This window comes from Vigna unguiculata, chromosome 7, assembly GCF_037176805.1.
Source record: "Vigna unguiculata cultivar grain cowpea cultivar isolate G323 ecotype 2 chromosome 7, ASM3717680v1, whole genome shotgun sequence".
NCBI classification, from domain to species: Eukaryota; Viridiplantae; Streptophyta; class Magnoliopsida; order Fabales; family Fabaceae; genus Vigna; species Vigna unguiculata.
Window position 1 is genome coordinate 43113476 of NC_140798.1, and position 26090 is coordinate 43139565.

The window sequence follows — 26090 nt, forward strand, 5'->3', positions numbered from 1 at the left end:
GTTACACTTTTTGAAATTCTTTCATTTTAAATTATATTTATTTAAATATTTTATTTAAATAAATAATTCAAATTTGTTATATTTTAATTTTATTATTCTGATAGAGTATTTCATTTATCATTAAATAGAAAATTTTCTATCAAATAATATAAGGTCCTAGAAAATGGCGTTTTAAAAGTGATAGTGGTTTAAAAATAGTGAGACTCGATTATTTTAATATTAAAAGATTTTAGTATAAATAGAATTGTTATAAACGAGTTTCATTATTTTAAAACACACCATCTCTCTAGAAACCACTTTTCTAGAGTTCTCTGACTTCTCTCTAGAGGTTCTGTCTCTCTGGTCGTCTGATTGAAGAACCGAGACCGTAGGATTGATCCTCTCGGCGAGTTCTTCAAATTGGACCGATCAGTTTCTCCGTTCGCGTAAGTTGAGTTTTCGCTCTTTATTTTAGTCTTTTTCTGTTTTATGTTGCATGCAGGCCCTCTTCCGCTTGCATGCGACGTTTTAATCATCAGTATGAGTCTCTGCTGATCAGTGATTATAACGGTATGTCCTGATCGTTCTTATGATGTTTCTATGTGTAGATAGAGCATCCTGTGGAGTTAGAGGTGTTGACGTTTTTAAGGCGTTGACGTTTATAAAGTTGTCTAAACAGGATAACAGGTAAGGGAAACTAACTGTTTTACTTGAATTTCATCTAGAAATCATTCTAATGACTTTGAATTGCATGATTGATTATTGTATGAGTGCTTGAATTGTGTAATTGAGTGTATGCTAAGATTGTGCTAGATTTCTTTACTATTGCATGTGAGAACAGATTGGGAATCTGGTACTTTCGCCTAAGCGAGCAGCTCTCGCCTGAGCGAAAACACCAGAAACTCATCCCTTGTTTCTGCGCGAGATCTCGCTTGAGCGAGAGTCACTCTCGTCTCAGCGAGACAACTTAGCCTGAGCGAGAATTCGCCCAGAGTTTGGGTTGTTCTCTGTTTTGAGCCTCGCTCAGGCGAGAATGACTCGCCTAAGCGAGAGAGCCTTTTTGCCTAGGCGAGACCTTCTAGCTTGGGCGAGAAACCTTGCAGTTGAGTGTCATTTCTTTGTTTCTAATGGATGAAGCTATGTTTGAATGTTAAAATATGAACTTAGTTATGATATGCATGAATTGTTATGACTGGTAATATGTGCGGTGAAATTGCATGAAGTTGGAATATGAGAAGAAGTGGTTGAACTAGGATTTCAAGGGAAATTCTAAGAGGAATGTTTTAGTGTATGTAAGGACATAAGGACTCAGTTTTGGTTGGTATCCTGACGCTCCTAGTAACCATTAAGACTCATGTAGAGTATGATGGATTACGTCGGGGGGGAGTAGCAGGAGGTCCTGGTCTATGGACCCGATCCGCCATAGAGGTGATGGGACTTACCCTGGGAGTGGTTGGGTGATAACCCCTTGTGTCCAAACTCTGCAGAGTTTGGGAACCATCGCAGGTGCAAGCCACTAAGAGATCCGATGTCGCTTACATATTCCGGATATTGAGTCTAGAGTCATGTAAATGTGCTGTGGTGGTCTATATGATTCTGGTGATAATGAGAAAGATTGTGTGGTTTCTGTTTATAATTGAACTGCATGATTCCTTAATCAGATTAGCTTACCCTTGCTTTTTGTGTTCCTGTCTTGTGTTGTATGTTTCCTTTTGCGATGATCACCTATTCGGTGGGAGCAGATGTGGTTGCAGTGTCAAAGGCACTTCTGGAGGATGAAGAGCCATCGTGTTAGTGTTGAAGAGGAGGTTTCCAGTGGGAGCTTTAGCAGTGGTCAGTAGTACAGAGTTTATTAGTTTAGTTTAAGTGTATAAGTGATATATTTTTATAGTCATACCTTTTGTAAGACTGTATTAATATATTGGGTACACTGGATTATCTGTTTTGGAACTATGATGAAACTTCCTATTTTTATTAGTTTTAAGCTGCTGAAATTGGGATGTTACAAATAACACATTCATATAAAAATAATCTTTATAAACATCAATAAGGTAATTATTATATTATTGCAAACTTTACTAGAAAAAGTTTAATTAACATACGTCAATATTAATCAGAAAATAACTCATCAATATTAAATTAAAAAAATCTTGACTTACATCATGGAAAAATAGTTTTATTAGTGTCAATAAGAAATTTGCCATTAGTTGAAAAAAAGATATTAAAAGTTTGGAAAAATAAAATCTTATTAAAACTAATTTAAATATAATTATAGTGTATATAGAATTAAAAATGGTTTTAATTTTTAAATTTTGACGTAAAATTAAAATTTATTTATCTCAAATTTTAATATAATTTTTAATTTAAATTTTAAAAAAAATCAAATCTATTTAAGTAATTTTTTTCTTTTGTAACTTTTTTAAATGATATTTCAGTTTCGCCTTTAAACTATTTATTTCATTTAACATGTTTTAATTTCAGTTTAAATGTTAACTTAAAATACAAATTAATACGGTCAAAACATATAAAAATTATCACGGTTAAAATAAAATGACTACATTTTTATTTTTTGAGTTAAAAATGAATTCTAACTTGAAGTTAAGTTTATAGAATAAAATGATATTTAACTATATATATTCATCAGCGTTATTTAAATACCAAGTAATCTTAATTTATATTAATACAACAAATCATAGTTGAACTTTGTTGGAAACACTATTAATATTAAAAAAAAAAACTACAATTGATAGATAAGACTTGTTTATAGGAAAAATGAATAATATTGTGCTATAATCAAAATTAATCAAGGTTAATTTTTGTTTGAAAGAAACTTCATCGTACATGAATCGAAGAACAACATAAAATCAACGATGACTAGTAGATGATGTTCCAACTAAAATCAAACCATGATGTTTCAATCACAACTGAGCTAAAGAAAAACTAAGAAAATAGTTATTAAGCAAATTCATATTCTCACCTTTTATTTCAACTAAAATTTAAAAGTATATTATTTTAAGTAATCAAATTATTCTTCTTAAATCTTAAATTTAATTTCTTTAAAATTTTATATTTAAACAACACATGTCATGACAAATTAATTTTATTTTTTATAAACATTATTACCCAAACAAATATTTTCCCGGAGATTATTTGTTTTTAGCTTAGCTTTTGGTTGGATTAAGATGAAGTGATGAAAGCATGGGTTGGTTATTTTTTCATGATTTACAGATAAAAACTCGGATTTTTTAGGATGTCGAAAGACAATATTGGTACATATATGTGATAATAGTTAGTCTAAGGTGATGTTGTATTTTGATTAGTAGTAATTTAATATAAATGTGTTGTAACTCAAGTTAAAATGTCCTTAAAATCAATTTAACTATAGCATAACTCATTAAGGGTAGTTATGATGCGAAATAAGTCAATTTTAAATGCATAACTCTCAAAACTATGGTAATAAATATTATGTTGATAACATAGTCGATTAGGTCAAATCTAGGAAAAAAACACATTGTTCCCATAATCATTTTAGTTAATTAAGAACATAATATAATCGACTAAACCAATGATTTTTTGAAAAAATAATTTATTATGTGTTGATCGATTAAATAACTAACATAATCAATTAATTATGTTTTCTTAATTTTGAATATTATTATTAATTAATTGATTAGGTTACTAATATAATTGATTAAAGGAATAAGTTATTGTTTATTGGAATTCAAGTATAAACATTTTCAATTGATTAACCAACTTACTTGATTGATTAAAATAATGAAAAAATCATTTTTTTTCTTTAAAAGCTTTATTTTTGTCATGCAAGTTTTTCAAATTAAAATATAATAGATAGAAATTAGAGAGACTTTCTAAATAAAATCAACTAAAATTTACGTGTTCTTTAAGATTTAATGAATATCGAATTGTTTGAATGATTTATTATTTGGCATTGATTTGATCTGTAAAATTTACACATTAGGTGATGTCTTTTTCATCTCTTTTCTTTATATGTTCATTCATTTTGTGTCGTAAATCATCTACTAAATTTTGTATAGTATCACTCAAATTTGTAGTTTTTTAAGTGTTTATTTAAAAAATTGTCTACATCTTAGTTTTAGGATTAGTTAGGTGTCCTTGTAATTATGAAAATTATTGATCTTGGTGAAACTTATTACCTAATGTTGCTAGAAAGAAACTGGATGTATATTTTTATGTATATTTTAATGAATTGAACTAGTGTAAAATTTGTCATATATTTTTTTTTTTGCTTTACATTTCTTTCTTTATTTTTTTAATTGATTTTAATCTTGTTAAGGTTTTTCATAAAAATTTTGTTAATTGATTAAAAAGATTACTAGAAACTGTTTTGAAAGTTGAAAATTGTCAAAATCCAAACCCCTTCTCTTGATTGAAAGGTAATATTTAAAAAAAAGAAAAAAGAATGTCATTCAAGACACAAATTATCATATCTAATAAATTTGTTAATTTTTTACAATAAATATTTTTAAATATATATTGAAAATGCATAAAATTAAGATTAAAAATTATTAAACTTCGATAACACCCAATGAGATATAGAATTATAATTTAAATGAATTTATACCAGCCGATAAATATTAATAAAAAACAATCTAATCAATTAATTCATAATAATTATAAATATCTCTAAAAGTAATTAGAGAAATAAAGTATTTAAAAATAAAATTTAATCAAATTAATTGATAATAATTAAAAATATTACAGAAATAAATTAGAAAAATAAATATTTAAAAAAGTTGTGGAATAAATAAATTTTGCTTAAAAAAATTCAACGACCAAATCTACAGAAGAACCATATATTCCAACATATTTATAAGAAAAAAAAAGTCCTTGTACAAACAATCATCAACAAAAGATGCTAGACATGAGTTTATTGGGAAACAAATCAACGAAATGAAAGAAAAATAATTCAAAAGAAGAAATCGTGCAACGATATCAGATTTGTTAATATCACCATCAATCACTTATTATTTGCATAAGCAATTTCTTCCAACAAAAAAAGTTAAAACAATTACCCCAAATTTTGCTTATTTGATTCGTGAAAAAACATAATGGAATATGAAGAATTCACCATAATATATCTAAAATGGTTTTATTGTAATTCAATCACAAATTAATTATTTATAAGTTCATCGGCTTTTACAATAATAATTTTAGGAATCATTCGAAGTATGTTATATAATTAAATAACTGTAAAATAATGTCTTCTGTTATCAATCTATAGATATTAAACTCTAATCATACTAAATTGTTAATTGTTCACTTGGCCAGAAGACGTGTAAGAAAGAAATAGGGTAAAAAAATTACTGGATTTACACTATCACTAAGAGAAGAAAAATAAAACAAGCAAATTTTATTCATGAAAGCCAACAAAAAGGATTCCCAACTAATGAAATTAAAGAAAACTGATTATGATTTTTACTCTATTTTAGCTATAATATATTTTTAAAATAATAAATAAATTTATGCTAAGAAAAATATCATATTAAAATATATTGTTTAACCATAATAAAATAATTTTAATTTAATTCATTTTTTATTTCTAAATTCTAATTTTTTTGTTCATCCAAACAGGTAGAGAGAAGTTCTTTTGCTTTGTTCCATCCCATTTTTATCCAATCAAATAAAATATCTTTTCTATTCTATTTCTCTGTATTTCTATCATTCCTATTATGTTATTCTCTTTCTTTTCTCTATATTTCACCACTCATCCAAACACTAAATCCTTAAACGCCTCAAAATAAGCAGTATAGGTTTTGAGTTACAAAAATTGTCTTACTAGGATTGTACTTCATGTTTGCAGCAAACGTTTGAGAACTTATAGATTACCATTTTACAAACTTAGTATTGATTCTCACATGGTTTAATTTCTGTCAATCCATTGATATTCAAACTAAGGAATTTAAAAATCTTGTTGGGTATCAAAATACAGGTCGTGTTTCTGTAAAAAAAGTGTTCACCAAGAAATCATACTTTTAAATAGAGAGCACATGTGAACCTAATACTGATGCTAACGAAGGAAAGCATAAGGTTAATAATGAAGGGAACTCAAACACGGTTGTATGCCACCGACTTGCTGAAAAGGCGCCTGATGTATAGGACTTGCAGAGCACTAACAGCGGCCAAGAGAAAATACTCTCCTACTGTGTAGAATACAACACGCTTCCGCGTGCTCTCGTTCGCTACAAACAAAGAGGGCTGAGTCAGTGGAAGTTGGTATTATGTTCGTAACTATTTTTTCTTAATAGGACACAAAGGAGATAAGATATATCCACGAGTGACAACACCAGGATATACAAGCATCAGATATAACATTAGTGTTTTAAGCCAATAACATACAACAATATGCTGTTCAAACAAGCTGGTTCTTATATCCATCAATGTTTGAACTGTTTTTATCCTCACAGAAAATGTTCAGATTGTTTATAAAATATGAAAAAAAACACCAAGAATATAACGCTACATCTTACCAGAACTGTAATAGACAGGAATAACCCTAAAAATATCCCTTTCTAGCAGAAGTCTGAATGGCAGCTTGTTACTACGCTACTTAGGTATGGTTTGTCATACTTTCAGAATATGAAAACACAATCTGAACATTTCATTGGTCAAAAAGTTTTAGAAACTTCACAAACACGCCAATAGGATCTGGCACAAGTAGGCTTCATTTTGGCTGAAACCTCTAGCACTTTACAATTAAAATGACTGAATGAGTACCAGGATAACTTAAATAGAGATGGTCTTCATTAGCAGCAATTGCCGCTAATCTCAAAATCAATAAAAGGTAAAGATACTGAACGTCTGGGAATCATCCCTGCTATGAAGAGGCTTAGGAAAATAATGTTTCCACACTGCATAAGTTCTACAAATGCCCATATATATTGCAAATATAATATCACAACTACTAGATCAAAATTCCCAAACTAGAACAGTGGCTTGCATCATGCCAGCTCATAAAAAAAAAAAAAAAAAAAACTTACTATGACGATGCCTTGCATCACGAGCTTTCAAGTACTTTTGTTCAGCAGTAACAGACTCTAGTGCTTCTCTGAGTTCAGCAATTTTAACATTAATTGGGTCCAAATGCTCTGCAAACCATAAAAGTTAAATGAAAGTTTGATAATCAACAAATAGAACAAATAAAGGAACACTTGGACCATTCTTCATAAACATCAAGAAGTACCTCATGTATATACTACATATTAAAAGTTGTATGATTAACACATAAACTTATAATTTATGAAGTGGGATAGTAGAATCTACTAAGAAAACCCTCTTACACAGTACGTACCATCTTTGGCAAGGTCATGCTCAGAGGGAATGTGACCAACATGGATGTAGAAAGAGACTGTCTCAGGTGTTGAGTATGGGTTATGGAAACAAAATTTATACATTCCATGTGTTGGGGCCTTAAAATCAAACTTGTCACCAGAGGTTCCCTTTATACTTTTGACAGTATTCCCACCGGGGGATGTCACCTGCATGATAACAACAAAATTAGGATATCTACTAAACTAAAGTTACAAAAAAATTTACGATTTCTGGATAGGTGATCTGACGAGTAATTACAGCAAAGCCACAACTAAATCATATACTTCACATCAGCACAGAGAGATTTTATGCAATACTGCTCCATCATGCAGAGCTTACCAACCAGAGTGTTCCACAACTTATAACGATGTACTCATTCAAACATCAAAGGGCCTCAAGGTCCCAAACTCCAGTGTAAACAAAACGTGTACAATACCTGAGCTTAAATCTAATTATGTGTAGAAAATAAAGGTAATCCCTTCCCCCAGTCACCATTTTCGGCCTTTCAATTTGCAACCCGACTTCGGCATAAGCACATCAAGAAGGGAATGGAGAATGATTTTCAGATTCCAAGTCAGGACCTGTTTCTTTTAAAGTTTTGCAAAATTTAATTTGTGCCTCAACAGATATCAGTCATAAACTTTCAGTGAAGTGAAATGAGTGATTTTTATTGAAAAAAAACAGAAGAGAAAATTGACTTTCTGAAGCCTGGACAAAAAGGAACATATACCCCATGTAAAATTTATATACAATTTCATAGGTGGTTTTAGAGCTATTTTCTCAATAGAATGGGTGTTTGACCTCGATAATAGATGAAGGCCTACATTAAAGTTCCACAATTTTATCATAAAACTCCAATTCCTAGTGGACAAAAGTAGAAAAAGCAAGAGCAAAACTACCACTGAATGTTGTCCATATCTCCTGCAAGCATGCTGATTTAACTAGGATTATTAATTATGTACATACATGCATCATAATCGATCTTCTTAATAAAGATATAACAAAATCCCTCTAGAAAATAAAAATGTCAACTATCACCAAGCCCCAAAAATTAAAACCTGACGACAAAAATTGAAGCAATTGGCAAGCAATTAGGGCAATTGAAACAATTGGCACTGACCTCGAGATCAATGCCGGGGTGATCGGAACTCCAGAAAATGTCGTGGTCGACGACAACAAAATTCCCGGAAACGGTGTCGCCCTCGTAAAGCACGTACTCGTAGACGCACTCGACGTCGTTCACCGTCACAGACAGCGATTCAGTGCGAGTGAATAAGCTCATAATCAAACACATCAAAACCGTCCACATCTTTGCGCTTCTCATTGTGTTTGCACCCCTCTCTTAGGGTTTTATTATTTTGAAAGCAAAGAATTGAAAGTAAATGAATTTTTGGTTGCGGGGAAGTAAGAGGCGCTTTCAGATCTTAAAGATAGACTGTGACACCCTCTGGCGAAGCTTGCTTCTTTCTCCTTTCTTCCTCGGCGAATGCAACACCACAAAACGGCGCCCTATGGTTGATGGAGCCGTCGTTTAAAGAGCTGACGTGTAAACTGCGTACGTGCACTAGCCAATCAGAGAACGGAGCAGGTGCTATATGGCACACATCCAACCAAAAAAATATATATACTGTACATGTTCCGTTTTTTTAGTTTAAATAATATTTTAAAATTCCAATTATTATTTTTTATATTAGTCAAAATATATATTAATTAATTTTTTAATAAAAAAATATATATTAATAGTAAAATAAAAAATTAAATAGTTCAGAAAACTTCCTTATGATAAAAAAATTAATCGCGATACTTTTAAATTTAAGGAAAATATGAATCACCTCTAAAATGTTACATTTTAATTCGACTAAAAACATGAAGATAAATTTCTTACTAATCAGTGTCAACAAGCAAAAATTGTATAAATCAATTCAAAATTGGCAGTTTAATTCATTGGAATATACATAATAAATATGTTTATATGTATTATACAATTTAAAATTTAATTTCTTACTATTTATAATGAAACTAATTAATATAAAATATTATATAATAAATACAATATATATATATATATATATATATATATGTCATTATCTTAAGTTACTCTTAATTTATAAATTAAAATACGTATTTTAGTAATAAAAGAACGATAATATATATTTTGAAAAATGATACTGTAATCCTTTCTCTTTTAAAGTTTATCTTAGAATCCACCTTTCAATTAGTAAAAAGATTTTTTTTAATCATAAGCGATATATTAAATAAAACACAAATCAACATTAAACACCAAAAATGACAAAAAAAAGCCAATGGTCAATCATACACGTTTCTTTCTTTTAATTTATAACTTAATATCATTTTATTTAATTTATATATTTTCTAAATTAAATATACTTTGAGTCTCTAAATTTTTATATAAAATAGTATAAACATAGACATAATTTTCTTAAGTACCCCAAAAATATATATTTTATTTTCTTATTATATGTTACTTGTGATTTTTATATTTCCAATGACAAATTTTAAAATACTAATAACTATAAAGAGTTATATACTTACCTTTTTACCAAAATTATAATGTAATCTATGCATTCAAATTACAAACTTTAATTATATTGAAACTGAGTTTAAATCTGGCCGAATGAAGAGAGAGAAAAAATCTTTAAAAACTAAAAATAAAAAATAAAAACATAAATGTAAAATTTGGACTTTGAAATTATTGTTTTCGTTTTCTTGTATAGTTTGAAAATATAAATCGCTTAACACAACACAAGTAATGATTTTGTAATAGGTTATATGATGTTTTAATATTTAAATTATTTTAAAAATTACATTAAAAAGTTTAAAGTTCTTAAAAAATGTTGAAGATTGAATGCATGTTCTTTTAAATATCTTTTAATTATTGCTTCTCTTGTAAATGTTTATAACTGCATGAATACGTGGATATGAAATCATGTTTTATTTATGTTACTTTTTACAGAAATATAAGCTTTTTCTCTTTAATTTTGGTGTTTGTACTTAAAGTATATTGAACTATGATTTCAATATTGATCATTTAAATTAGATTATATTCTGAAGAACCTAAGATTGGAACAGATTTGTATTTTTTTTCATGTCTATAAAGATGTTTGTTCTTATATAGAGCTGAGATGATTCCACTATCAATTTTCTTACTTTTTGCCTATTCTTTTGTCTTACACTGTGATTGTTTCCAGACTATAAATTCTGAGTCTACTTGCTTACTTCTTTTTTTCAAATAATTAATAAATAATCTTGGAGAAACAACTCCTCAATGCTAAAAGCAAGCTCACATATGCTATCAAATAATTAATTTATACTTTGGTGCGGTGGGAACATGTTTAGGAGATTTTTAAACAAAAAAAAAGTTTGGGTTGGTAGTGATATGTACAGAGATGGAACACTTTACCAACTAATGGAAAATTTTCGACATTACAGCATGCACTATATTTCTTCTTTTGTTGAACATTATTCTGTTTCAAAGTCTTAACTTTGCATTCAAAGGCATTGAGAAAATGGAGAAAGCACAGATGCAAGTCCAAAGAGTTAAACTGGGTAGCCAGGGCTTAGAGGTAAATACTTGTACTGTTATTAACTGTTGCGTTCATCATCAGAAGTAGTTCTTATGATGAATTGAATTAACTCATGATCATCAATTCTACGATGATCATACATTCTGCCATTTTTAGTACCTTCTATTCTCATCATATGCTTGTTTTTGTCGATCTCTGCAGAATTGTCTGTTTTCATGATCATCAATTCAAGGGATTATTTTGAAAGAAAACAAATGACATCATTCCAATGCGTGATTTGTGGAAAATATTATTTAAATGAATTATCAAATCTCCTCTTATGCTGTAGCTGCTTATCGATACTATTGTCATAAATTCATCTGCTCTTACTCAACTGTGGCATCATAATTTTATTTTCTGTTGGGAGGTGTTCTTGGCATTTTGGTAACTTTTCCTGCTTCTTCATAGAAATGCAGTTGGTTGGTATACCTTAAACAGGGTTTTTAACTGCAGCCGTTGCTGCAGTTTTGTTACAATCCTTGATATTGATAAATTACAGATAAATGAGATTGATGAGACAGTAACTACGATTTCAATATGATTAGGGTTTCAATACTATTGAAAAGAGTCCAAAAACCTTGGTGCTGTGACCGAAATCTTAGTCACATGCTGTTTTTCAAAACTTTGCCCCTTGGTATAGATTATCTTCCAGAGTAAGAGTCTTGATAGTGTTTCATCTCGGGCCAACATATGCTTGGAATAAAGAATCATGATAGCGGTAATGTTGATTGACTATAGCGATTTAGATTATTTTAGAGTTAACAGATTAGAGAGTTAGTACTATGTTAGTTTGTAGAACATAAGTTTTGATAGAAATTTAGGGATGCACACATTTAACATTTCAGGTCCTTTTTCTCACGTTTCAGCAGACCTGGTCCTTGATTCAATAGTTGTGCTAAAAGCAGAACCTGCTATGTATATTCATTTGTTGAATGCAGGTTTCTAGGCTGGGATTTGGATGTGGAGGATTATCTGGAATTTATAATGCTCCCCTCTCACATGAAGAAGGGTGTTCAATCATTAAAGAAATATTCAATAAGGGTGTCACATTCTTCGATACATCGGATCTTTATGGAGATAATCATGATAACGAAATCATGGTTGGCAAGGTAATACATTATCCAACTAATTAGTTCCTTTTATTTTCAATACAGTAGTTTAGTTTCCATTTTGTAGGCAAATTTCATACATTAAAATATTGTAAATTTGCTAAGCTGTGTATGTAAGGCGATGGATCATTCTTATCTAGTAGAATTTGATCATAATATAATTAAAAGTGTCTTTAATACTGTAAGCAGGCTTTGAAACAACTTCCCCGAGAAGAAGTCCAGTTGGCTACAAAATTTGGTGTTACTGTATCTGAAGGGTTGGTTTTCGGGGTAAAGGGTACCCCTGAATATGTGCGACAATGCTGTGAAGCCAGTCTCAAGCGGCTTGATGTGGACCATATTGATTTATACTATCAACACAGAGTTGATACTTCTGTGCCAATTGAAGACACTGTAAGCTTTGAATGCTTTTCCTCTCCTGTTAGTTATGTATACCATTCCAATTTTCAACACTTTTAAATTGTGGATGATTAAGTATGTGTTTTAACATTGAACTCTGCATGGAAGATGGGAGAGCTGAAACAGCTGGTAAATGAAGGAAAGATAAAATATATTGGGTTGTCCGAGGCTAATGCTGACACTATAAGGAGAGCTCATGCTGTTCATCCTATCACTGCTTTGCAAATGGAGTATTCCTTGTGGTCCCGTGACATTGAAGAAGAAATAATCCCACTCTGCAGGTATTAAAATAGGAATTTTCTGACTACAAATTATACAATTTTCTTGAGTTTTAATGTGATGTGTTTCCTATCTAGCTCTTTCAGTTCTGCTTTTAACTATGATGCATTTTGGTTGTTGTCTAATGTCTAACTATGATGCATTTTGTATTTGCAGAGAACTTGGGATAGGAATTGTAGCATATAGCCCTCTTGGCCGTGGCTTTTTTGCAGGAAAGGCAGTGGTGGAGACCTTGCCTAGTCAGAGCCTGCTGGTATGCAGCTAATGACTAAGTAGTAATTTTCATGTTTGCATGAAGTTGAAGCTTTTTCGTGTTGTGATGGTTAAGAAAATAACACCAAGGAAAGTTTAATCTACTTGAGTTATTTCTATTTCTGCTGTCACTGTCTATTGAAAGTTGCTATATTTTTCTGTGACAGACTATGCATCCCAGGTTCACTGGAGAAAATTTGGAGAAGAACAAGCTTTTCTATAAGCGCCTTGATGACTTGGCTTCTAAGCATGCATGCACTCCTTCACAATTAGCCTTAGCATGGCTTCTCCATCAGGGAAATGACTTAATCCCTATACCTGGTATGTCTTTATTACATTTAGAAACACTTTCATTTCCACATGTTTGATGAGTTCCTTACTATCTAATTTTACTCTCCATTTTCTTACTTTTCTTTTGTCATACGTGCTTAACAAATTATGCCACTGAAAAAATTACCGCTCCTGAAGAAGGAGAAAAATAACATGATATCTAGATCTTGTTCATGAAATATGTAGCTATTGTAAGCATGAGAATTTGTAGATTAATTCCAATGACCAAGTGCTTTTATCGTGTATTCTTTGATGCTATCAGGGACTACTAAACTGAAGAACTTTGAAAACAACGTTGGATCTCTGAATGTTAAGCTTACAGATGAGGATCTGAGGGAAATTTCTGAAGCAGTTCCTGATTATGAAGTTGCTGGGACACGAGAGTATGGTATGTTAAGCAACTACACTTGGAAGTTTGCAACTACACCACCCAAGTAATTGTGCTGAGAGGAACCGTGAAATTCTGTCATGATATAATGTTGTATTTGTATTCATCAATTATGCTTATCACAATAAAATTCTGACATGAGAGAATTGATGATTTTTTTCTCTTCCCCTTAAACAAAGTAATTTGTGCAAGTTTATCGATTATTCTGGACTTAGATATAATTTCATATTTACACGTGGATTCCGGAACATTTTCAGATGGTGTGTTCTGGAACTCAAAATGAAAAGAAAGTAAATTTGGAACTTTTGAGTGTATGGAGATGCAGAAAAAAATTATGGAGGTGTAGAAAGAAACTGCCTGTGACTGAATGAAAATTTTACTACCGTCAAACCAATTTACTACATCGAGATTTAAATATAAAAAACTATTTTATTTAAATATATGTAGGCGTAATCGGGATTAAATCCTGTAAACTAATCTTACACTTCATCCACAACTTCAAAGTGTTAGGTCCAATCAAATTCTTAGAAGGCATGTCATCTTAATTGCATCAAACTTCAATCAATTACGCTTACGTTCCTCCCTCAACACTGCTTAATCTCACATCTCATTATTTCATCACTATTATTTTTTAAATTTACCATTAAATTATTTTACATAGTTTATCATTCTATTTTATAATTTTGTAAAACTCTATTATATATATATATATATATATATATATATATATATATATATATTCAGCGTGTTGTTGTATCACAGAAAAAAATTAAAATACCTTTAACATTATATTATTAAAAAAACATATGTTATTTTATTTTATTTTTTCGTGACACATCACATTTAACGTGTCCACACTATACAAAATTGAATAAAATGATAATAGCTACACGATAAAATATGTAATTACATAAAACATTTGGTAAGAGCAATAACAGTGTATTATTATGTTAAATATTTTTGGATAAATGGAAATGAAATTGTTTAAATTTAATTAATGATTATGAATTACATGGTGTAAGATAATTGGTGTAGTAAAAAAGTCTCATCCCACAAGAAAAGAAAAACATGTTTTGAAGGAATTAGTAACCGGTTATTTGGACATGGTTTTGGGTTAAATTTATTACGTAGATGTGTGTAGAATGTTCTAGGTCTCACCAAACAAGAAGCGGTAACAAAAACTGAAGTGTTGGAGCATCAAAAAGCGGAAAAACCTGATATTGACCTAGTGTTTCTTTGTGGTTGTAGTGAGAGCCACGTCTCCAACTTGAGCCATGTGTGGACAATTGAACCCACGTGAACCAATGACCTTTAGGACCTAGATACACATGACGTGGAACCCAAATATCCACCACAATACTTGCCCTCTAATTCTATTTAAACACCCTTCTTCTTCACTTCTTCTCCAGTGAAGTGTAGTTCATCAAGTTATCCTCTTTAATTCTAAGTGTTTAGGTGACAACAATAGCTTCTTTATTATCAGTCCTCGGGTCTAGCATTTGTGACATTGTGTGTACATTGAAACTTTGTCACTAAACCGGTTCATCTATGGCTGCCTCATCTTATGCCATGCAATCAATCCTTGCAAACCCTATGATGGGCATGTCCACCAGATCTAGGGTGAACCATTTTGGTATTCCTGCGATGTATTTGAGAAGGAATGTTAGCCTGAGAGTCAGGTCCATGGCTGAGGTAGTGGATTTCACACAGTTTCAGATATCATAGTATAGATGATGTTTTTTTTTTTTTTTCATGTTGTAATGTTATTTGAACTGTTCCCTAACATTAAGGAACTACAACATGTTATTAACTATTATTTTTCTTTTGTTATGAATGCAGGAAGAACAACAGAGTGAGCCAGCAGAACCTATGAAACAACCAGCCACTACTGCCTCACCAAAGGTGAGCACGAAGTTCTCAGATGTGTTGGCATTCAGTGGGCCAGCACCAGAGAGGATCAATGGAAGGCTTGCCATGATTGGGTTTGTAGCTGCAATGGCAGTGGAAGTAGCCAAAGGGCAGGGTGTGTTCGAACAAATATCGAACGGTGGCATTCCATGGTTCCTGGGGACAAGTGTGGTCCTTACACTTGCTTCATTGGTTCCACTGTTCCAAGGGGTGAGTGTGGAGTCAAAATCAAAAGGGTTTATGTCCTCTGATGCAGAACTGTGGAATGGGAGGTTTGCTATGTTGGGTTTGATTGCGCTGGCTTTTACCGAGTATGTCAAGGGAGGTACCCTGGTGTAAATATTATTACAGTAACTCACAGAAATGGTCTAATAATCGTTCATGGTTAGAGAGACCAATCTATGTGTAATTGTGTCTTCTTAATCTATATATCATTAATCATAAACAAATTTCATGTCCTCGAATTGTTCTTAGGAACCTGTAATCATCGAGTTAACTATCGCGTTTAAAGCTTAAACGAAGCCTCTTCACTGAGCAGAGTTAATTATGCAGGATAGACGCAGTGTTTCAGTTTTTCAATAATCAAAATTGAAGTATGAGAAAAGGCGTTCTTGCTCTATATTCTTATCCGTTAACTATATTGCAGTTCGTATTGGAAAACAAATAGCTAGGTGGTGAATGGTATAATAGAAGTAAAGAAATTTGTTCTAAAGTTTAAAGTAAAGTCAGTAATAACGACAGTGACTATGAATTAACAACAATATTATCATCAAAATTAAAATACAAGTATTTTAGAACACGATTTTTCTGATCTAACATATATCTTGGAAAGATTCTGAACCTTTGAACACCTTTTCAAAAAAGAAAAAGCATTATATAAATAGAGTAATAGAACTGAAGAGTAGTTTAAGTGTATATTATACGGTTCAAATGTCTATTGATTCCCACACCATAGAACTACCGCAACCCTAAATTACTAGCCACATGAAACAACGGAGAATATGAAAACACGACACACAAGCCCAGCTAGTTGGTATGGTGCTAATAGTGTTTTGTTTAAGTCTTTCTTCAATAAAATAATTTAATAAATTTATAAACCGGAAAAAAAAAAGTTTGATGGCAAACTTACCTCGTGCAGTGACAAGTTGAATAACTATGCCAAAATGTTGGAATAAAGAGAAAGTGCAGTATTGCGAGTGGTTTTCCGTATTTCAAAAACTGATTTAAAGAAAAGCAAACATATTTTCCGACATAGGACAATAAAAGTAAAGAAGTTTATTTATACAATTGTTTCAAGTTAATGTCTATCACAATTGTAGAAAGTACTGGTAATTTATATTTTCCTTTTGAATTCTTTCACAGGTTTCTATTTTAAAGGTAGAATGTGGTAAACATCATCATTACATTGCAAGGATTCCAATAAACAAATCTCACTCGAGAGTACCCCAATGTACATTACATTAATTAAACCAGCATCCGTTTGTTCAAGTATAAAAAATATTTTCAAAGAAATATATTACAACTTAAAAAATGCTACAATAATTATTATAATAACTGCTCTATTCAGAATATATAACAATATTAGAAAAAGGCATAATTGAAAAACAAACATATCATAATTATTACGCAAAATTTCATTATTATTCAATTAAAACAATGTTTATGAATGATACAGACCTGGTTATTATGCTGACACATAAAGTAAAGAGGCAATACAAAACGAGAGTTCCAAGATGAAAAATGGAGTTAGGTACCGAAGCACAAGGAAGTGAGCACAGCCCAAAAAACTTATGATATGACATGGATATATTAGTGTCACCCCCTTATTAATTACACGATATCTGAACTTCATCTACGGGAATGAATCTCTACACTCAAATTTATGAACAGAAAAGAATGAGAACAATACACATCTCGGTAGTTTTCTTCTTTTTTCAGAAATTGTATCTATTGCGTATGTACAAATATTCACCAATAGAAACTGTATCTTCGGCCACGTTTGTAAACCCCCCCGTTATGGATCAAGCTGATATTCAGGCTTGTCAAAATCACCATTTTGCAGGGTGCTTCCCACCACCCCATTCTCAAATCCCTGCAAATCATTACAAGTCAAAGACCAAAACAATTGAAGAAAGAAGTGTCGCATCCAATAAATGAAATTAAGTCCATACTACAATAAACTGATGTTGACCTAACACTACATTACACAGGAAAATGCTATAAGACAGAAGGTGGGAAGCAGATCTATCGCCCTTTAATTACGTGTTTCATACGTCAAATATAACGGTATGATTCAACTTGTGTCCGCCGGGTACTACCTTGGTTTTGTACTAAATAAATAAATGTGTCTCCCACTGTGCTCTACACAGATGGGATGTAAGAATGACAATGATGGTAGCCATTAATCCATCATAAAAAAAAAAGCAACATAATAAACAAAAGCTAAAGTAAGGTTGCCACCTATGAAAGAAAGAAAATGTAATGTTTGATGTTGTATGTACGCATAGACAATAACAAAAAAAGCAGAGAGGTTCAGATACATACTTCCGTTTGTAGATCAACTGGAAACAAATTTATGGCTCCTGTATTGAATGAGAATCCACTGAAGAGGACACATCGTTTGCATTAGTGCATGCACAATGGGAAAAAGAACATGGGAGAAAACGATTGACAAAAAAGTTAAGATAAAAAATAAAATAGATAATACAATTAATTCGAGGAGCTAGCGTTTTTTCAAGTCTCAATGCATAATGATTACCTAGATACTACAGCAATTCCTGGAGCTAGTGTTTTTCAAGTCTCAATGCATAAAGATTATCAAGGTTTGCTACTTAATGAGCAAGCACATGCAAATTAAAAGCAGGACGAAATGAAACTAAACCAACAAAATAACTGAGTAAAATAATAATGAATAGCCTTCAGACAACGTGAATAAAATGCTTCAAGAGTCATACCAATGGGATAGCACTAGCTGCCAGACATACGGAATAAAAAACTCCTCTGGATGACTCTCTTGTTCATATGTGAAGCGCAGTTGAGTAAACATCTGCCAAAAAAAGATACAACCTCAGAAAAGTAAGACAATAATCCACCTAATGATATTTCCTCACAGAAAGCAAATCACAAATCACAAATCCATATTCCATCTTACCTTCATTCCATCACCCCTCCAAGAACGACAATTGACAGTTATGACTTGAAGCACTTCATTGACAGACCAGTCACCGTTCTCTCTTTGAGCATCCATATGACTATTGAAAAAATCTAATACCTGTAAATATTTAATAGATACATTTTTCAAACACCTGAGAAACATGATTTACTATACAAAGACATTCTTCATTTATGTGACTAAAGATATAACAAAACTTGCTCCTTCAAGAGTTACAAGATTTCAAAAGGGTGGATGATTCTTGTAACTTTCATTTAGGTATAACAAATAACACGTACAGTATAAATGTTATCAATCAGTTCATTGAAGCGTGGATGATTCTTGAATGGCAGAAAGACTTCCTGCCTGTGCATTATTGCATATACTACCTGTCCCGGTCACGTAAGAAATCAGTAAGATGGAAATATAAGGTTATAATCTAAATTACAGATACTGCAAACTAGATCAAAAATAGACATTATATGTCTTCTCAGTCAATCAAATAAAAATAATCTACCTCAGGATTCCGAGGCAGGGCATAAGTCAGGATTGCATTTATTATTTCTAGTACAAGCCTCAAGAAGTCAGTGTAAATGTGCAATTCAGTTGACTGCACAAACAGATTAGATAATTTAGAAAAAGGAATAATCTAAGTTTGTAATCAGTAGAATCACAAAAACACGAAGGCAGTACATACCATATCTTCCACAAGGTTGTTTCCTTCAAATGAGTTACCTTTTGTTGTATGCAGTTTATTATCTTTGTGTTCAGCTAATTTGTTATACCTGTTAAGAAGCAAATATTTGATCTCATTTTAAACCACACCTTACAATGTTCCAAAATTGAGAATGGAAGATTATCAAGGCCAACAAAAGAGTGACATACTTGCGTGAAAGCATGTCAAAAAGGCTGACTAGTCTCTGAGATGCATATGCACTCAAACGATGAACATGAGGTGCCATGTTTGCCAAGGTTGCCAAACATGTTGTTTGGAGATAGACATCCTATCGTAATTCAACATAAAACAGAATGATCGGAGGAGATATATATATAAATAAAACAAACAATTTTATTAGTTTTATGAACGTAAACTACATAGGAAGACAAGGATAAAAAGCACTTCCTAGATGGAAATATACAAACGCTACCGATGTATGTCCTCATGGCCTTCAATAGACATTAGCTAAAATATTTCAATGATTTTGGAGTCTCAATCCCAGGCCTGTACAGTTGTAAACTTAATGTCTGTCCTCAAAAATACTGGTTTTATTCACGAATACTACTTTTAATACACAATGTCCAAATATGCTATTTTCTCAGACTAACTAAAGATAATAGTGCCAATTCAACAAATGCAACTTATAATTCACGTACTTGAGTGGAAATTATATAACCGGGATAGAGACTTTCAGGTGTAATATTTGTTGAATATGAGTTCACAATGATAGTAAAGGAAAATATCAATGGATGCCCTCCCCAAATATACATTAGAATTTCAAAGGGGTTGTTCTAATTTCTTTGGGTGAATGGTATAAATACATGTCCAAGTCCAGTGCAATTCCTCAGCAGAAACAAATCCCGTTATCAACATGAGGTAAAGTATCCATAATTCAACTATGATGGAATGAAGTATTTCACATAAAAGAGAAACATTACAATTAATAGCATCAATCACTTTACATATTCAACTAATAAAGACATAATCATACAAACTCAGAACAGTGACAAATATCTCGGTAATAACCATATTAATTGGCCAATATATTAGGTATTTTTTTCATACAATATATGCATGTCTGAATTAAATAATCATGAAATAAATTGACAGTATATCTGTGTTTAAGATGTATACCCGGAGTTTTGACAAATTATACTGTACAGTTCTGATAAGAATTATGACCATGAAAGAACCAAGAGATGTCTGATGGAGAAGGCGTTCTTTGTACCATGGGACACCAGTCAATATCTGTCCATTCATATACCACGTTAGCAAGTAGCACAGTCCACACATTTTTAGAACAAAATCTAATGCCAAACAACTTTTACCAGCTTATGAATGCTCGCATTAAAAGAAGAATCTTGACTGAGTATGAGAAGAATAATTAGCAACATGTAAATTTGATTAGCCGTCCTTGTAGAAGCATTGTACAAAGCTTCCAGAATTGGCATTAACTGTTAATTTCATAAGATAAACAGGTATTAGAATAAGGCTCTTCTTCTGTCATTCTACAGTATTAGCAGGTTGTTAATATATCAGACGATAATCAAGTAAATACACGTTTTAAAAAGCAATAATCCTCAACAATGCTTTATCAGAAGTTCTTCCTGACTTTTACATATATAAATAATTAATTCTTTCCCAATTGCTTCACAGGAGAAACTTAAATTTGCTGCTTCATACCAATGTATCCAGATCTGTCCGCACCAATACATACTCCAAAAAGGCAGAATTCCCTTGCAACAACGAGTAAAGCAGTAGGACAGCTGCCTCATCAGCTAAGCATCTGTGGAGGAATAAACAATGAAAAGTTTCAAAAATAAACTAATGGAAAAAATCCAAAAATAATAAATTGCAACTACTATGAATGTATGACACTATATATGTACAACTAGTACATTTAATAAAGTGTCCAGAGTGACAACTCTGAGAAACCTTGCAATATCTAGAAGCAAGGATTGTAAATGACCAACGTTAAAAAACTGAACATCATACCACAAGGCACAAGAGCCTCAGACAACGAATTATTAGGTACGCAAAGTAGTGTTAGAAATCCTACATTGACTAGAGATTCGACACTTGGAAGAGCAATTAACAAAATGTTGGGGTCAGATCTAATGCATAAGAAAAATATAAAGTTATGGTCTTAGCCACTTGTAAACTTATTTGGCTTAAACAATTACTTAAATAGTTATAATTTGGAGATGTCACTCAAATGACACTTATATGTGACAATCAGGCTACTCCTCATATTAGTTCTAATCTCATCTTTCATGAAAGGACCATATATTAAAATTGATTGTCATTTCATTCGAGAAAAGATTATATTTGGAGAGATCAAGATTGAGTTTGTCAACTCAAATCATCAATTAGTAGATATTTTTATTAAGTCTTTACAAGAACCTAGAATTGATTATATTTGTAACAAGCTTGGTACGTATGATTTATATGTATCAACTTGAAGGGGAGTGTTAGATATTATTAAGATATCTTTAGATATTTTCAGTTATAATATCATTTGTATGTGAACTTAAGCCATATTTTTTGTATGATTCTTTATTATAAATGCATTGCTCTATGTGTATATTATACACATATGCTAGAAACATGCAAGACAAAAAAATTAGTAGCTAATTGAAGACCAAACATGATGGCGGGTGAGGGGAATATGGATTTAATTCTTATTTCTAGTTTATTTTAGCTTTTCCTTCTCTTTCTTCGATGTAAGAACCAATTGGTGAATAGAGTGTAAGAAAGAAGTTCTCTAAATGTCATAATAAGAGTTATGGACGGCACACATTCTAATTATATGACACTTGAGATGCAGAAGTTTTGACTTATCATGATAAGAAACAGTTTACAAACATGCAGATTGTACTACCATACTTTGCAGAGATGGACTCGATTAAAATCATAGCTAAGCATGAAATGAATGTAGTATGTTAATTGTCAAAAACTACCAGAGCAAGAAACTCACATCCCAAGTGTATCAAACAACAAAGCAAAGGGAAGCTTTATGTTTTGAGCACTATGCGCATTGCCCTCAATGTCTAGTCGATCCACTGCATTTAAAGGTCTGATAAAAAAATTGCTAGCATCCTTAATAATTAAAATAACATGAATAGATATGAAAAATACATTACATTCACAATCAATTGCATGTTCCAATGCCTTGCAGTAAGGATTTTCAGAGAAGTGAGAATTTTCTTTGAGTAAAAAATCTGACGTCGAAGATTTGTTATTTGCATAGTCGTCACTCATGACACATTTGTGATAATGAACGAGAACAAGCAGCACGTGAATACTGATATCTGCAATAGGACCTTTCGATCCTTCACCACTCGAACTGACCAAATAACTAAATGGAAATAAAACAATATTTGCTGCAAGGTAAAAGTACAAAAAACAACATATCAGTAAGTTTCAAAACTTCACAAAATAATCTTTGAGCCATTATATTAATTATATTCAAAATGCTTATTTGACTTCAAAGAATCCATAAATACTAAAAAGAAAAGTATCTACAGTCATCATACCAGCTGCAGAACCAACTCTCTGTAGCACGCTACTCTGACTTCCATCAGATAAGATGGAATAAGTTGCCCTATTAAATGGAACATCAGAACGCATCATGAAGTTTAGAAGCAATCTGCGAACAACTGAACCAATCAGAGAGCTGTCCTGCAAAAACCACAAGCATAGATGTTTACAATCTATCTGCTAATACACAATAACTCAACAACTGAAGTTTGATGTTAAAATATCAAGTTTTAACCTGAGCCATTGCTGCATCAAGAAAGGGGTTCACATCATTGGGCCCAGGGGATGACCCGCAGAGAAGCTGAGTTGACATTGCAATAATCATGAAATTAAGCAGCTCTAGGTGTAGGAGAAATGTGTCTGGACTATAATTGTAATATTAAATTGTCAGGACAAATAGCTTTTACTCAATAACTCAACAAGAATTAGCACGTTAAATTATTCATGGGTAATGATATACCTCACTTCTACTGATGCTATAAAGTTCAGCACATTCCGCATAACAAAATTTTCAATTGTTTGATCTGTATTAAAATAAAAATTTAAAAACAATTAAGAGATTTGAATAATACTGGAAATACACACATAAAAACCAAAAAAGTCTTGAAAGGGGTTATATCTATGACATAATTCAGAAATCCAATAAAAGTAAGGAAGTTCCGATTAAAACCCATGTTTATGTCACATCAAACATAATAAGTGGACATTGAACCCAATATTTCTCACTCAGTAGGAATCAAAATTAAGTCAGCTTACTAACGAATCTTGAGTTCAATATAATTTCAATGCTACGTTGCACGGTTTAATTGTATATCTGAAACAAAGAGTCGTATCGTACATACCTCTCAAAACATCCTTCGGTACAGCCTCATCATCTTCAAGAGACAGGTATAACTGGATATCCCCTTGGACACTTTCAATCAAGTACTTTAAAAATATTGAACTGAAGTACACTGCATTAACAGCTTTTTCATAGACCAAGGGCGATACACCAGAAGAAGACACGGACTCTTGCAAGCAGCGAGCTAGATGGAACAAAATCTTAGCGAGATGTCTGGTGTGACAATTGTTTTTGGCTGCAAAACAATTAGGAGAAAACTGATAACCAAGTGTTCAAAACAAGATCTTGCCACGGGGAAAAAATCACTCTCCTAAACAGTCGATACATCAATTAACAAATCATAACATAAACTAAAATTTAAAACAGAGTCAAACTATAAATCATTAAGAATTACTTCAATTAAAAACCCAATTTCTTTAGAAAATATAATCGCCATTATGAAGTTCTTGACATTGTCATAATTTCGAGATAGGAAAGCCGTACCCCTTCAACATTCTGAGCCATTAACCAATAGTACGTACCACGAATTAAACAATTGAAACCTCTCCTTCAAAGCATTACCATTCTAAGCCTAAAAACGACGACCAAAGAAAGTAATTAGAATATGGCAAACCTAATAGCTCGCAAGCTTGTTGGACACGTTGAGCCGGCCATTGGACATTGAGAGGAAGCTCCAGCAATTTCTGCCAGAACTCTGACGAGAGAGGGAAGGGCTGGCTACCGACTAAAGTTCCGATCAGATACTCCGCCGTCTCCGGAGAGAATGTGCCACTCTTGCGCGGCGTTGACGGCACCGACCCCATTCGAAGAAATAAGGGTTTTTCTCGCGATGCGGTCGTCGCTACTTTGTGAAATCTTGTGGACTTTAATTTGGTGTCAGATTCAGGGCAACGGCATTGCGCGAAAACAAGCGGATAGATCAAAAGGATTTGATCCGAAGGCAACAACAGAGATAGGCTTTTAAAATCTCGAGTGCTAGTGAAGGGAACACAGGGAGTGTAGAAGGGTCAAGAACCGCAACAACGACAAGGAGCTTCGGAATGAAGGTTTTGCAGAGAAATTAAGGTCTTGTTTGGATGTTTACGCGTTTTGCCGTTTTTATTTGGCCAAATCGCACTTTTAAATTGTTAAAACCCAAACAGGATACATTTCATTTTCGTCAAAATACAAATTTACTTTTCTTCTTTTAATTTTATAAATATCGATGCTAATAAAACAAAAAATAGTAATTAAGTATCGTATTCAAATTTTTCGTTCCCATTTTGTCGAAACAAAAAATTAATATGAAGATGTTATGTTTGATACGAAAATGTGAAAGATCTGAAATCTCGTTAAAGCTTAAATTAACTTAATCACGTATTATATCAAATGATAAAACTTAATAATAATAATAATAGAAAATAAAACATTACGGGGATTATTTTCATGATGCAAATGCAATGTGCATTTTGCCTAATGCTTGACTATAATCCAATGCGGTTCTCTGCCTGATTGTGCGCCAAACATGTGAGTGGAACACTGATAGTAAAATAAACACTTCTTTTAATGTGATGTATTATGGTGTACACACACAAAAATATTAAAAATATAAAAAATATATATATTTAGTGCATAAATATGTATTAGACTCGTATTTCGAATATGCTCAATAAAAAACATCATTAATTAAAAAACTAGGCTTCTTTTAATATCATGTACTTTTGTTCTGTATAATTAGAAAATTGTGATACTGAAAAGGCTAAAGTTTAATATCTGTAGTCCCGTTTAAGTGTTACAATAATGATGGTTGAACATTTACTAATTATAATATTTTATTATGGCTTCTTTTTCATTTTGAAGAATTTAATGTTGTTCACGCTATAAATTATGTTTATATTGTATTGTTTTATCATTTAAAGGATTTTGATAGACCAATGCATAACTTAACTCAGTTTCTATTTTATATAAAAATGTTTAAATAAATTGAATCTTAATTCACCACTAGTATGGTTTATACATTAATAAAATCACTGGGATTCAAGGTCACGTTTTTGTAGAATAATCATTTATATTAATGTGTTTGTTTCCTAAATTCTTACAACGAGCAGCATATCTAAATCCATGCAACATATGGTGTGATAATGTCTTAAATAATCAACCATATAACAGAAGTTATTTTTGTAATACTATTGAAATTCGGAGCTGTTTGGAAAATAATGAATTTCAAAGTAAACAGTTTTTTTTTTCTAAGTAAACGGTGAAGTAGAAACCCAAAACGGATGAATG

General features: G+C 31.8%; 4 protein-coding genes and 1 long non-coding RNA gene across 5 annotated transcripts; 3 read left to right on the forward strand and 2 right to left on the reverse strand.

Annotated features, from left to right (window-relative positions):
- The first annotated feature begins 177 nt into the window (after window positions 1-177).
- On the forward strand, window positions 178-1940 carry LOC146884883 (uncharacterized). Its single transcript, XR_014996533.1, has 2 exons — window positions 178-666; window positions 1722-1940. It is a non-coding gene; the product is annotated as an uncharacterized LOC146884883 (long non-coding RNA).
- Window positions 1941-5874: 3934 nt separating this feature from the next.
- On the reverse strand, window positions 5875-8857 carry LOC114189814 (emp24/gp25L/p24 family/GOLD family protein). The gene is made up of 4 exons (XM_028078514.2): window positions 8447-8857; window positions 7307-7493; window positions 6996-7103; window positions 5875-6197 (listed from the first exon to the last, which is right to left on the reverse strand). The coding sequence occupies exons 1-4, from the start codon at window positions 8648-8650 to the stop codon at window positions 6064-6066; spliced, it is 633 nt and encodes a 210-aa protein (XP_027934315.1). The 5' UTR covers window positions 8651-8857; the 3' UTR covers window positions 5875-6063.
- Window positions 8858-10720: 1863 nt separating this feature from the next.
- Window positions 10721-13870, forward strand: LOC114190568 (perakine reductase-like). Its single transcript, XM_028079509.1, has 7 exons — window positions 10721-10910; window positions 11849-12019; window positions 12209-12412; window positions 12527-12699; window positions 12854-12950; window positions 13117-13270; window positions 13542-13870. Exons 1-7 carry the CDS (start codon window positions 10854-10856, stop codon window positions 13715-13717), a joined length of 1032 nt encoding a protein of 343 aa, XP_027935310.1. The 5' UTR covers window positions 10721-10853; the 3' UTR covers window positions 13718-13870.
- Window positions 13871-15053: 1183 nt separating this feature from the next.
- Window positions 15054-16033, forward strand: ELIP1 (Chlorophyll A-B binding family protein). The gene is made up of 2 exons (XM_028078411.2): window positions 15054-15359; window positions 15507-16033. Exons 1-2 carry the CDS (start codon window positions 15216-15218, stop codon window positions 15912-15914), a joined length of 552 nt encoding a protein of 183 aa, XP_027934212.1. The 5' UTR covers window positions 15054-15215; the 3' UTR covers window positions 15915-16033.
- Window positions 16034-17301: 1268 nt separating this feature from the next.
- Window positions 17302-24913, reverse strand: LOC114191984 (dyggve-melchior-clausen syndrome protein). The gene is made up of 18 exons (XM_028081473.2): window positions 24439-24913; window positions 23827-24060; window positions 23445-23508; window positions 23220-23349; window positions 22981-23125; window positions 22588-22827; window positions 22422-22506; window positions 21128-21230; window positions 20773-20898; window positions 20579-20692; window positions 19612-19730; window positions 19424-19511; window positions 19244-19336; window positions 19026-19115; window positions 18727-18846; window positions 18530-18621; window positions 18120-18177; window positions 17302-17667 (listed from the first exon to the last, which is right to left on the reverse strand). The coding sequence occupies exons 1-18, from the start codon at window positions 24626-24628 to the stop codon at window positions 17590-17592; spliced, it is 2169 nt and encodes a 722-aa protein (XP_027937274.1). The 5' UTR covers window positions 24629-24913; the 3' UTR covers window positions 17302-17589.
- Window positions 24914-26090: the final 1177 nt, after the last annotated feature.